Raw genomic sequence first — 12367 nt, 5'->3', positions numbered from 1 at the left:
AAAACTGTTCATGTATGCTCCACGTTTAAGAAGGGGAGGGTAGAAAAGATGTGTATCTATAGGTTTGTTAGCTTAGCATCTATTGTTGTAAAGGTGCAGCCATCTATAATTAAAGGGAGAATTATTCTTCATATCGAGTCCACATTCAAAATCAGAAGTTGTTCAGCCAGAGCTGAACACACTTCTCGGCATCTGCATACAATGGTGTCTGTCTTGTCGCTTCTTGTGCGCGATGGTGGAAAGATTGGCGGAAACAGAGCCGTGACGTGAACGCTCTTTCCTTGACCATAAGGAAGAATTAACTGGGTTATTTACAAAAGCTGAAAGTAATCAAACTAAGTAAAAGCTAATGACTTCAGACAAATTTGCTGCATTTCAAGGAGGCAAGTCACAGTAGACAAGAAGATAGCAGTGCTGGTGTAACTCAGCGGGTCAGGTAGCATCATGGAGAACATTGATAGGTGATAAGAGTCGTAGAGTGATACAGTGTGGAAACAGGCCATCGGCCAACTTGCCCACACCACCCAACATGTCCCAGCTACACTAGTCCCACCTGCCTGTGCTTGGTCCATATCCCTCCAAACCAGTCCTACCCATGTACCTGTCTAACTGTTTCTTAAACGTTGGGATAATCTCAGCCTCAACTACCTACTCTGGCAGCTTGTTCCATACACCCACTGCTCTTTGTGTGTAAAAGTTACTCCTCAGATTCCTATTTTCCCCTTCACCTTGAACCTATGTCCTCTGGTCCTTGATTCGAATACTCTGGGCATAAGATTCTGTGCATCTACCCAATCTATTCCTCTCATGATTTTATACACCTCTATAATATCACCCCTCATCCTCCTGCACACCAAGGAATAGAGACCCAGCCGACTCAACCTCTCCCTATAGCTCAGACCCTCTAGTCCTGGCAACATCCTTGTAAATCTTCTCTGAACCATTTCAAGCTTGACAATATCTTTCCTATAACATGGTGCTCAGAACTGAACACAATATTCTAAAAGCAGTCTCACCAACGTCTTATACAACTGCAACATGACTTACCAACTTTTTGCGTCGGGATCCGTCTTCAGTCTCAAGAAGGGTTCCAATCTGAAATGTCACCTGTCCATGTTCTCGAGAAACTGCCTGACCCGCTGAGTTACTCTCGCACTTTTTCTCCTTTTGTAAACCAGAATCTGCAGGAATTGTTTCTACACAGTAGAGGGGAATTTGCAGATAAAATACACTAAGATTTTCAAATCACATTTGCCAAGGAGCCACATGTGTTGCTGGTGCTCACAATAAGAACTCATGGAGTTGGGGAAGTGAATTGGCACAGATTGAAGATTGTTTATTGTATGAAAGGCAGAGTATTGGAATAAACGGGTCTCAGGATAGGATACATCTCGATCTTACAGAGTGAATGGCATAGAATGGAATACTTTATTGTCACATGTGACAAGGCACAGTGAAATTCTTTGCTTGAATATCAAAGGTATGCAAATAGTCGCCACATACCGCACTGACAAAGTTACAAAGTATCTCGGCATTTGTTCGCTTCCCCTACCCCACTCCGGGCCCTCCATAGTTCTCCCCTCCCCCCTCCTGGTGGTCCCCCCACTCCAGTCCTCCATTGTTGGTGGTGAATCTTTAGCATTCTAAATCCCAGAGGGCAGAAAAGGCTCTCCGGAGATGCTGTCTGACCCGCAGAGTTACCGCAGCACTTTGTGTCCTCTGCGTACAGTTTTGGTCTCCAAATCTGAGGAAGGACATTATTGCCATAGAGGGAGTGCAGAGAAGGTCCACCAGACTGATTCCTGGGATGTCAGGACTGTCTTATGAAGAAAGACTGGATAGACTTGGTTTATACTCTCTAGAATTTAGGAGATTGAGAGGGGATCTTATAGAAACTTACAAAATTCTTAAGGGGTTGGACAGGCTAGATGCAGGAAGATTGCTCCCGATGTTGGGGAAGTCCAGGACAAGGGGTCACAGCTTAAGGATAAGGGGGAAATCCTTTAAAACCGAGATGAGAAGAACTTTTTTCACACAGAGAGTGGTGAATCTCTGGAACTCCCTGCCACAGAGGGTAGTCGAGGCCAGTTCATTGGCTATATTTAAGAGGGAGTTAGATGTGGCCCTTGGGGCTAAGGGGATCAGAGGGTATGGAGAGAAGGCAGGTACGGGATACTGAGTTGGATGATCAGCCATGATCATATTGAATGGCGGTGCAGGCTCGAAGGGCCGAATGGCCTACTCCTGCACCTAATTTCTATGTTTCTATGTCTATGTTTCTATGTACATCATTGTTTCTCGGGTCTCTGCTGTTTACTATATACGCCGTGCAGGAATTAGACAACTTAAAAAATACATTAACTCACCCTTGTCTGGGTTAAATTCCCTCTACCACTGCTCTGCCCAATTTTCCAGCTGATCTATGTTTCCTCTGTGTTCTCCGGCAACCTAGCCTCACAGGCCAGGACTCTATTCCTCTGAGCGCAAGAAGATGAAGGGTGATCTTAGAGAGATGTATAATATCATGAGAGGAATAGACGTGATAAATGCATTGGTCTTTTACCCAGAGTTGCGGAATGAAGAACCCGAGGACAAAGGTTCAAGGTGAGGGGGAGATTTAATAAGGACCTGAGGGGCAACTTTTTTAGATGGGGCATGTAGTTCGACAAGTACAATTTAGTCCAATGGGCCTGTTTTCATGCTGTATGACTACAGTATGTACAGTTCCACCACATCAAACTTTGGTTGCCATAATAGAAACATAGAAAATAGGTGTAGTAGGCCATTCGGCCCTTCGAGCCTGCACAGCCATTCAATATGATCATGGCTGATCATCCAACTCAGTATCCTGTACCTGTCTTCTCTCCATACCCCCTGATCCCCTTAGCCACATCTAACTCCCTCTTAAATATAGCCAATGAACTGGCTACTATAGGGCGCAATTAAATGCTTTGTTTGCATGAAGTTCACGGAGAAAAAAGTATAATAAATGCAACATAAATAGGATGAGTTCAAAATGGGGTAACATTGTTGCTCAAAAATCCGAGTAACGCAAATGAATATTATTTATTGAACATCTGACTGAGGAAGAGGTAAGTTTATGAGGCTGCATCTCCGGTAATGGGTGTGGAAGATAATTATTTCAGCATCTACTTTTCTATTTTCAGACATATATTTTAGGTCTTTGATGCAACGATACTATTAACATAATTTGAACAGAGTCCAATTAAACAAAGATTGTCAACATTTGAAACCATGTCATAGGTAAGAATATTTAGATTTAAAACCTCAACTGATAGTTTAAAAGAGCAACTTTGTGTTTGTGGGGTTGGGTATTTTTGAGAGAAACAGAAGCTTGAAGGAGGGAAGTATGGGGCACAGTAGAATGATTAACACGGAGTGTGTGCTAGAGTCCAGAACTGAGAGGCAGATATCACACCAGAAATAGAAACAGGAACAGGCCGATCAGCTCCTTCCTGCCTGCTCTGCCGTTGAACAAGGTCCTTTTCCTCAGCGCCATGTTCTTTCACTGACCCCAAGTTCCTGCTTCCATGACTACAGGACAGAGGAGGTTTAGAGAAGGTGGGGGTGAGGACAGGGAGGGAACAAAAAAAACACCAAATTATTTTTAAATTGTATCCAGAGACTGGACCTAGTGTGAGTCAGTTAACTCAGAAGTCTGAGAAATTGTAGAAACAAGGAACTGTAGCTGCTGGTTTACAAAATAAAAAGGCTCAAAGGGCTGGAGTAACTCAGGGTGTAGCAGCATTAATGGGGAACACGGATAGGTGACAGTTCAGGTCGGGATCCTTCTTCAGATAGATTGTAGGTGGGGAGGCGAGAAGAAAGGAAGCTGTAAGTGAGAAGGGTCAGGACACAACATGACAGCTAATAGGTGAACATAAACAAGGAGAGGGGGTGAGATTGGCTGATGGACAAATGACCAGAGATTGAAAAAAAACCAAGATGTGAGACAAAGAGTTTGAAGAGTTGCGAATTGTGAAGCCAGAGAAGGAAGGGAGGGGGGTTAGAAATAGGCGCGAGTCCAGGTGTGGGGCAGGGAAGGGATAATTATATTTCATACCGATGGGTTGTAAGCTACCCAAGCGAAATATAAGGTGCGGTGTTTTCAGCCATGAGTTTACATGGCAGCCAAACCTCCCAGGGATCGCCGCGGTTGAGAAGGTGCCCTGTCAGTGTTGAACAAGCCGGGAGCGCTGCAGACGTGACACCGTAGGTACGCGATCGTGGACACGAACGTTTCTCGATCTCGGCAGCAGGAAGGAGCGGAACTTCGCAGCCTAGTGTGAAGCTACCTGAGCGTCCAGACCCTGGGCCGAGATGCAGCGCACGGCTCCGCGCCATTTGCAGAATCACTGCGGGAGGCCGCACAGGGGGCAGCCCCACAACCTGAAGAATGGTCTCGACCCGAAACGTCATCTATTTCTTTTCTCCAGAGATGCTGACTGACCCGCTGAGTTACTCCAGCTTTTTGTGTCCATCTTCGGTTTAAACCAGCATCTGCAGTTCCTTCCCACACATCCTTCCTTATAATCTCCGCCCGCTCTCCACCCTTAATATTCTAAAGGTAAATACTGGAGATTGTCAGCAGATTCCATAGTTCCCTGATCCTTCTGTGGAACTGGGAAAGTGACAACATACCTGTAGTCTTTTTGCCCAGAGAGTGAAGGTGGACGTGGACAAAGGGAACATAAGCGAAGGATTGCCCTTATTTCAGGACTCCCCCAACATCGGGAGCATTTTTCCTGCATCTAACCTGTCCATTCCTTTTAAGAATGTTATATGTTTCTATAAGATATCCTCTCATCCTTCTAAATTCCAGTGAAAACAAACCCAGTCAACCCATGTTTCATCATAAGTCAGTCCCGCCATTCCGGGAATTAAGCTGGTAAACCTATGCTGCACTCCCTCAATAGGGTGATTTCACGAAAGGTCACTGGGTCATAGGACTTCACGCACGGAGCCGCAAAATCCAACTGGGGTACAAACGTCACTTCCAGTACATGTTATTAATGCTAGAAACGCGTACTTTCAAACCTGTTAAAAACCGCGAAAACGGTTAGTTTTTGCGCTATAAATAACTGCGCAAGTCGGGGTGACCGTGAGACACAGCTATCCTACTTTAGAGTTCCAAAGATTAAGAAAAATGAAGGTAAAGAGAAGAGAGAACTGAAGGGAAAATAACAGCGGAAGTTGTTGGCCGTGCAGATATAAAGATAGAAAATATCGGGAATTATCGCGTTTGCTCACTGCATTTCATCAAAACATCAATAATGCCTTAGTTTTGATGAAATGCAGTGAGCAAACGCGTTGGATTTTGCGGCTCCGTACGTGAAGACCTATGACCCAGTGACCTTTCGTGAAATCACCCTATAGCAATAATGCCCTTCTCAAATTAAGAGACCAAAACTGCACACAATACTCCAGATGCGATCTCACCAGGGCCCTGCACAACTGCAGTAGGACCTCCTTGTTCCTAAATTCAAATCCTCTTGCAATGAAGGCCAACATGCCATTGCTTTCTTCACTGCCTGCTGTATCTGCATGCTTACTTTCAGTGACAGATGTACAATCACACCCAGGTTGCATCTCCACTTTTCCTAATCTGACACCATTCAGATAATAATCTGCCTTCCTGTTTTTGCCACCAAAGTGGATAACCTCACATTTATCCACATTAGAAACATAGAAAATAGGTGCAGGAGTAGGCCATTCGGCCCTTCGAGCCTGCACCGCCATTCAATATGATCATGGCTGATCATCCAACTCAGTATCCCATCCCTGCCCTCTCTCCATACCCCCTGATCCATTTAGCCACAAGGGCCACATCTAACTCCCTCTTAAATATAGCCAACGAACTGGCCTCAACTACCTTATGTGGCAGAGAATTCCACAGATTCACCACTCTCTGTGTAAAAAATGATTTTCTCATCTCGGTCCTAAAAGACTTCCCTCTTATCCTTAAACTATGACCCCTTGTTCTGGACTTCCCCAACATCGGGAATAATCTTCCTACATCTAGCCTGTCCAACCCCTTAAGAATTTTGTAAGTTTCTATAAGATCCCCACTCAATCTTCTAAATTCTAGCGTTTTTCTCTAATTTAATAAAAATGTGCAAGTCTTCTTCATATCGAGTTTCAGGGGTGATTTATATAAAAAAATTTACACAATATGTGAAAATTTCATGTAGTTTGGTGACTTGGGTCACGAAACTGCAGAATAAAGCTCCTCGGCCCACAGCCTACTCAATCATTTTGCTATGAATGCTACTTCCAACCGTTGCTCTAGGTGTCATCTGCTCTATATCGGTGAGACCAAACGTAGGCTTGGCGATCGCTTCGCCCAGCACCTCCGCTTTGAACATTTCAGGAAATACCATCAAATTCCAGGAAATTTGGGAAAAAATTGAGGTGTGGTAGCATTGGATGGAGGAGAGATGGGTAGAATAAAGGGAGTATCCCTGGTGGGGTGAGACCAAGAGAGCTAAAGGCGAACAGTGAGTGCAGGAGAAGCATTTTACTGCCGAGATTGTGGGACAAGCCCAGCGGCCAGACGTCTCCCCCCAAAGAAAGGCAAACTGAGCCAACGTGATGACAAGCTGTAATGGCCGGTTCTGATGCAGACAGAAAGAGAGAGTTACCTGAAGTTGAAGAATTCGACGCTGAGTCTGGAGGCTGCACCGAGTCCGTCCCGACGGAAGATGAGGTTTTGTTGCTCGATCTCGAGCACGAGCCGCGGATCAATGACGGCCGGCGGCCGGCTTCACCAAGGTGCGCAAGCGCGGCGCCGGCGGCCGGCTTCCCGACGGAGAGCACATGTTTAGTAGCTGGTACACAAAAATGCTGGAGAAACTCAGCGGGTGCAGCAGCATCTATGGAGCGAAGGAAATAGGCAACGTTTCGGGCCGAAACCCTTCTTCAGATGCTTAGCAGCTGGCTCTATGGCTACTGCGCATGTGTGGGTCGTCCAGCCGCCTATATTTGCCGGTGGTGGCGGCGGTGCGCATGTGCGCTGTTTGTGTGCCGGCATCGGAACGCGGGAAGCGCAAGCGGCGGCGGCGGTTGGGTTCGCGCGGCGGCGGTTGGGTTCGCGCGGCGGCGGTTGGGTTCGCGCGGCAACGGTTGGGTTCGCGCGGCGGCGGTTGGGTTCGCGCGGCGGCGGTTGGGTTCGCGCGGCAACGGTTGGGTTCGCGCGGCGGCGGTTGGGTTCGCGCGGCGGCGGTTGGGTTCGCGCGGCAACGGTTGGGTTCGCGCGGCGGCGGTTGGGTTCGCGCGGCGGCGGTTGGGTTCGCGCGGCGGCGGCGGGTGCGGGCGGTCTGAGGCAAAGATTATAGAGGAGCTATAATCTTTGGTCTGGAGGAGCAGGTTTCGGAGGAAGGAGCGGTGGGAGGGGAATATGGGGGCTCAAACCATTTTACAATCTATTCTGGTTGTCTATCCCTGCCATGGATGCCCTCCACCGCAAACGGTGTCTGAGACGGGCCGGGAAAATCATCAAGGATCCCTCTCACCCTAACCATGGACTGTTTGCCCTCCTCCCATCAGGGAGGCGGTACAGGAGCCTCAGGTCTCGCACAAGCAGGCTGAGGAACAGCTTTTTCAATAACACCATTGTTGAACTCACAGTCCCGTCGCTAGCTATCTTTAGACTCTCCCATTTGTATACATTTATTTGCCTATGTACCAGTTTAATTCATCCACAGTCCACACATTGTTAACCAGTATTTTTATTCATTTTTATTTTGTACTTTTATTTTTATTTCTACTATCTTGCACTATGACCAGACGCTAAACTGCATTTTGTTGTATCTGTACTCGTATTTGTGCAATGACAATAAGGTTGAATTGAATTGGAATTCTGCAAGTGCCGCCACAGATTTGGATGGCTGCTTGCATTCCTTCCTCCTTTCACAAGGATGGAAGAAATAAACTGGGCAATGGCAGGCCATTGAGTAGATTAACAGAATCAACTCTGAGGAACAACCTCACCCATAATTTCTCATGGCACAGCTGAAGACATATGGATATATTTCTGGAAGGTTTCTGACAAAGTCTCTGACCAGAAACGTTAACTGTTTTTCTCTCCACAAATACTGCCTCTCTTGTTTAATGTTTTCAAGATTTTCAATTTCCATTTCAGATTTCCAACATCTTTGACAAAGAAAACTGAGGAGAGAGAAAATTAATTTGTTAACGTTGCGATAGTACCTGTCTCAACTACCTCCTGCAGCAGCTTGTTCCATATACCCGCCTCCGTACTGTAAAAAAAAGTTATCCCTCGGGTTCCTATCATATCCTTCTCCCCTCACCTTAAACCTATGTCCTATCGTTTATGATTCCCCTACCCTGGGTAAAAGACTGTGCATTTACCCTATCTGTTCCTCTCATGATCTTATACACCTGTACCTTGTCCTCCTGCACTCCAAGGTATAAAGTCCTAACTTGCCAATCCTCTCCCTGTAACTCAGGCCCTCGAGTCCTGGCAAAAGTATAAGAAGTAAAGTAGATGAGCTTGAGGCTCAGTTAGAGGTTGGTAGATATGACATTGTGGGGATTACCGAGACGTGGCTACAGGAGGATCGAACCTGGGAACTTAATATTCAGGGTTATACATCCTATAGAAAGGACAGGCAGGTGGGCAGAGGAGAGGGGGGGGTGGGTAGCTCTGCTGGTGAGGGATGGAATTCAGTTCCTCGCGAGGGAAGACATAGGGACTGATGAGGTAGAGTCACTGTGGATTGAGTTGAGGAATTGCAAAGGCAAGAAGACACTAATTGATGTTATCTACAGACCCCCAAATAGTAGCCCGGATATAGGGTGTAAGTTGCAGCAGGAGTTAAAAATGGAATGTAACAAAAGTAATGCAACTGTGGTGATGGGGGATTTCAATGTGCAGGTAGACTGGGAAAATCTGGTTGGTTCAGGACCGCAAGAAAGAGAGTTTGTAGAGTGCCTCCGATATGGATTCTTAGAGCAGCTTGTAATGGAGCCGACCAGAGAAAAGGCAATTCTGGATTTAGTGTTGTCCAATGAACCAGATTTGATAAGAGAACTCGAGGTAAAGTAACCACTTGGAGGTAGTGATCATAATATGATTAGATTTAATCTGCAATTTGAGAAGGAGAAGGTTAAATCGGAAGTGTCCGTGATACAGTTGAACAAAGGGGACTATGAAGGCATAAGGGAGGAGCTGGCCAAGGTTGACTGGAAAGGGATCCTAGCAGGAATGACAGTGGAACAGCAATGGCGGGAATTTTCTGGGCATAATCCGGATACGCAGGATCATTTCATTCCAAAAATGAAGAAAGATTCTAATTGGAGTAGGAGGCAACTGTTGCTGACAAGAGAAGTTAGGGATGGAGTAAAACTAAAAGAAAAGATGTATAACACAGCAAGGAGTAGCCGGAAGCCAGAGGATTGGGAAAGTTTCATTGGACAACAGATGGAAACAAAACGGGCAATACGGGCTGAAAAGATGAAGTATGAGGGGAAGCTGGCCAGGAATATAAAGAAGGACAGTAAAGGCTTATTTAGCTATGTTAAGGGAAAAAGAATAGCAAAATCAAATGTGGGTCCCTTGAAGGCAGACACGGATGAAATTATTATGGGGACAAGGAAATGGCAGAAGAGTTGAACAGGTACTTCGGATCTGTCTGCACTAAGGAAGACACAAACAATCTCCCAGATGTACTGGAGGTCAGAGGATCTAAGGGGGTAGAGGAACTGAAATAATTTTTCATTAGGCGAGAAATAGTATTGGGTAGACTAATGGGACTGAAGGATGATAAATCCTCTGGGCCTGATGGTCTGCCCAGGGTCCTCAGGGATGTGGCTCTAGAAATGGATGTAGTGTATCTAGATTTTCAGAAAGCCTTTGATAAGATCCCGCACGGGAGACGGTGTTGACATGGATAGAAAATTAGTTGGCAGACAGGAAGCAAAGAGTAGGAGTGAATGGCAGGAGCGGCGAGTGGAGTTGCGCAAGGCTTGGTGTTGGGGCCGCAACTGTTTACCATATATTAATGATTTGGATGAGGAATTAGGAGCAACAATAGCAAGTTTGTGGACGACAAAAAGCGGGGTTGCAGTGTGAACTGTGAAGAGGATGTTAGGAGGTTGCAGGGTGACCTGGACAGGTTGAGTGAGTGGGCAGATGTGTGGCAGATGCAGTATAATATAGATAAATGTGAGGTTATCCACTTTGGTGGCAAGAACAAGGGGGCAGATTATTATCTCAATGGGGTTAGGTAAGGGGGAGTTACAGCGATACCTGGGTGTCCTTGTACACCGGTCACTGAAAGTTGGCGTGCAGGTACAGCAGGCAGTGAAGAAAGCTACTGGAATTTTGGCCTTCATAACAAGAGGATTTCAGTATAGGAGTAGAGAGGTTATTCTGCAGTTGTATAGGGCTCTGGTAAGACCACATCTGGAGCATTGTGTACAGTTTTGGTCTCCTAATTTGAGGAAGGGTTATCCTTGTGATTGAGACAGTAGGTTCATGAGATTGATCCCTGGGATGGCGGGACTGTCATATGAGGAAAGATTGAAAAGACTAGCCTTGTATTCACTGGAGTTTAGAAGGATGAGGGGAGATCTTATAAGAAACAAATAAAATTATAAAAGGACTGGACAAGCTAGATGCAGGTAAAATGTTCCCAATGTTGGGCGAGTCCAGAACCAGGGGCCACCGTCTTAGAATAAAGGGGAGGCTATTTAAGACTGAGGTGAGAAAAAACGTTTTCACCCAGAGAGTTGTGAATTTGTGTGATTCCCTGCCACAGAGGGCAGCGGAGGCCAAATCAGTGGATGGATTTAAGAGAGAGTTGGATAGAACTCTAGGGGCTGGTGGACTCAAGGGATATGGGGAGAAGACAGGCACGGGTTATTGATTGGGGACGATCAGCCATTATCACAATGAATGGCAGTGCTGGCTCGAAGGGCCGAATGGCCTCCTGCACCTATTTTCCAGAGCTAGCAGGACAAAGGGGCATTATACCCGGCTAGGGTGAGAAATGCGGGCCTCAGTGTGGCGATCCGCGGTGTTCGCTGGACATTGATTGTCCCCCAGTCCGGAACTGCTCCATATCCCGGCTTCAGTTAACTAAACACGCTCCACTGTGCTTTAATTTCTACCTGCTTGCAGCTTGCGTCTGACATCTGTGTTACACACCTACGGCGCTCATGGATGTAACGTGATCAGATGTTTAGGCATCTGCGCCAAAGATCCCATAGCGGAGCAAGATAGACCACTCCTTCTAAATGCATTGGGCTGACGTGTAGTATGCAACGGAGCGGAACGGGCCTTTTTTTCATCCATTTCAGTAACCAGCAGTGTAATCAACGTTGCGGGGGAACAGTTTGTGTTAATAAAATATAATTCTGAAAATAAGAAGATTTTTACCAAAGAACTTTTATTTTTGCGAGGATGTTTCCATAACCGGCTTCCATCTCCGCACTAGTTAGTGAGGCCATATTTTGAGTATTGTGTTCAGTTTTGGTCACCATGTTATAGGAAAGATGTCAAGCTGGAAAGGATGCAGAAGAAATTTATGAGGATGTTGCCAGGACTCGAGGGCCTGAGCTATGGGGAGAGGTTGGGCAGGCTAGGGCTTTATTCCTTTGAGCACAGGAGGATGAAGGGTGATCTTACAGAGGTGTACAAAATCATGAGTGGAATAGATTGCCCAGAGTGGGGGAATCGCAAACCAGAGGACATAGGTTAAGGTGAAGGGGGAAAGATTTAATAGGAACCTGAAGGGTAATTTTCTTTTTTACACAAAGGGTGGTGGGTGTATGGAACGAGCTGGCAGAGGAGGTAGTTGAGTCAGGTACGATAGCAGCATTTAAGAAGCATTTAGACAGATACATGGATAGGATAGGTTTAGAGGGATATGGGCCAAATGCAGGCAAATGGGGTTAGTGTAAATGGGGCATGTTGGTTGGCGTGGGCAAGTTGGGTGGAAGGGCCTAATTCCATGCTCTATGAGCCAGAGCACCTGGAAGAAATCTACACGGTCACAGGACGAACGTCCAAACTCCACACAGACAGCACCCAAGGACAGGATTGGACCTGGGTCTCTGGCACTGTGAGGTGGCGGCTCTTCCAGCTACACCATTGTGCTGCCTGTATCAGCTCTGCCACTGTGCCACCCTATGAGAAGAAGCCATTTTATAAAGTGAATGGTCACGGTCTTAGACACACTGCATGAAAAGGTGGTGTAAACCAATTTAATTACAACTTTCCAACGGGAATTTAACCAACACCCATTGTGGGAACATTTTGGTGCTAGAGCAAGTGAGCCTGAAAAGAGACTCATTGGAATGTTCATGCTGAGAATGGGGACTT

At 46.2% G+C, this 12367-nt stretch overlaps 2 protein-coding genes across 2 annotated transcripts in view; both read left to right on the top strand.

Annotated features, from left to right (window-relative positions):
- Nucleotides 1-12367, top strand: part of LOC116981574 (oocyte zinc finger protein XlCOF15-like) — a 293177-nt gene that overhangs the window by 240460 nt on the left and 40350 nt on the right. The gene's annotated exons all lie outside the window — the stretch shown is intronic.
- Nucleotides 1-12367, top strand: part of LOC116981634 (zinc finger protein 420-like) — a 36994-nt gene that overhangs the window by 6764 nt on the left and 17863 nt on the right. The window contains exons 3-4 of the mRNA XM_033034720.1: nucleotides 6311-6330; nucleotides 6645-6851. Of these exons, the coding sequence (XP_032890611.1) occupies nucleotides 6311-6330; nucleotides 6645-6851 (227 nt within the window). The remainder of the gene's footprint in view (nucleotides 1-6310; nucleotides 6331-6644; nucleotides 6852-12367) is intronic.

This window comes from Amblyraja radiata, chromosome 15, assembly GCF_010909765.2.
Source record: "Amblyraja radiata isolate CabotCenter1 chromosome 15, sAmbRad1.1.pri, whole genome shotgun sequence".
Taxonomy (NCBI): domain Eukaryota; kingdom Metazoa; phylum Chordata; class Chondrichthyes; order Rajiformes; family Rajidae; genus Amblyraja; species Amblyraja radiata.
This window is presented reverse-complemented; position numbering and strand designations above follow the sequence as displayed.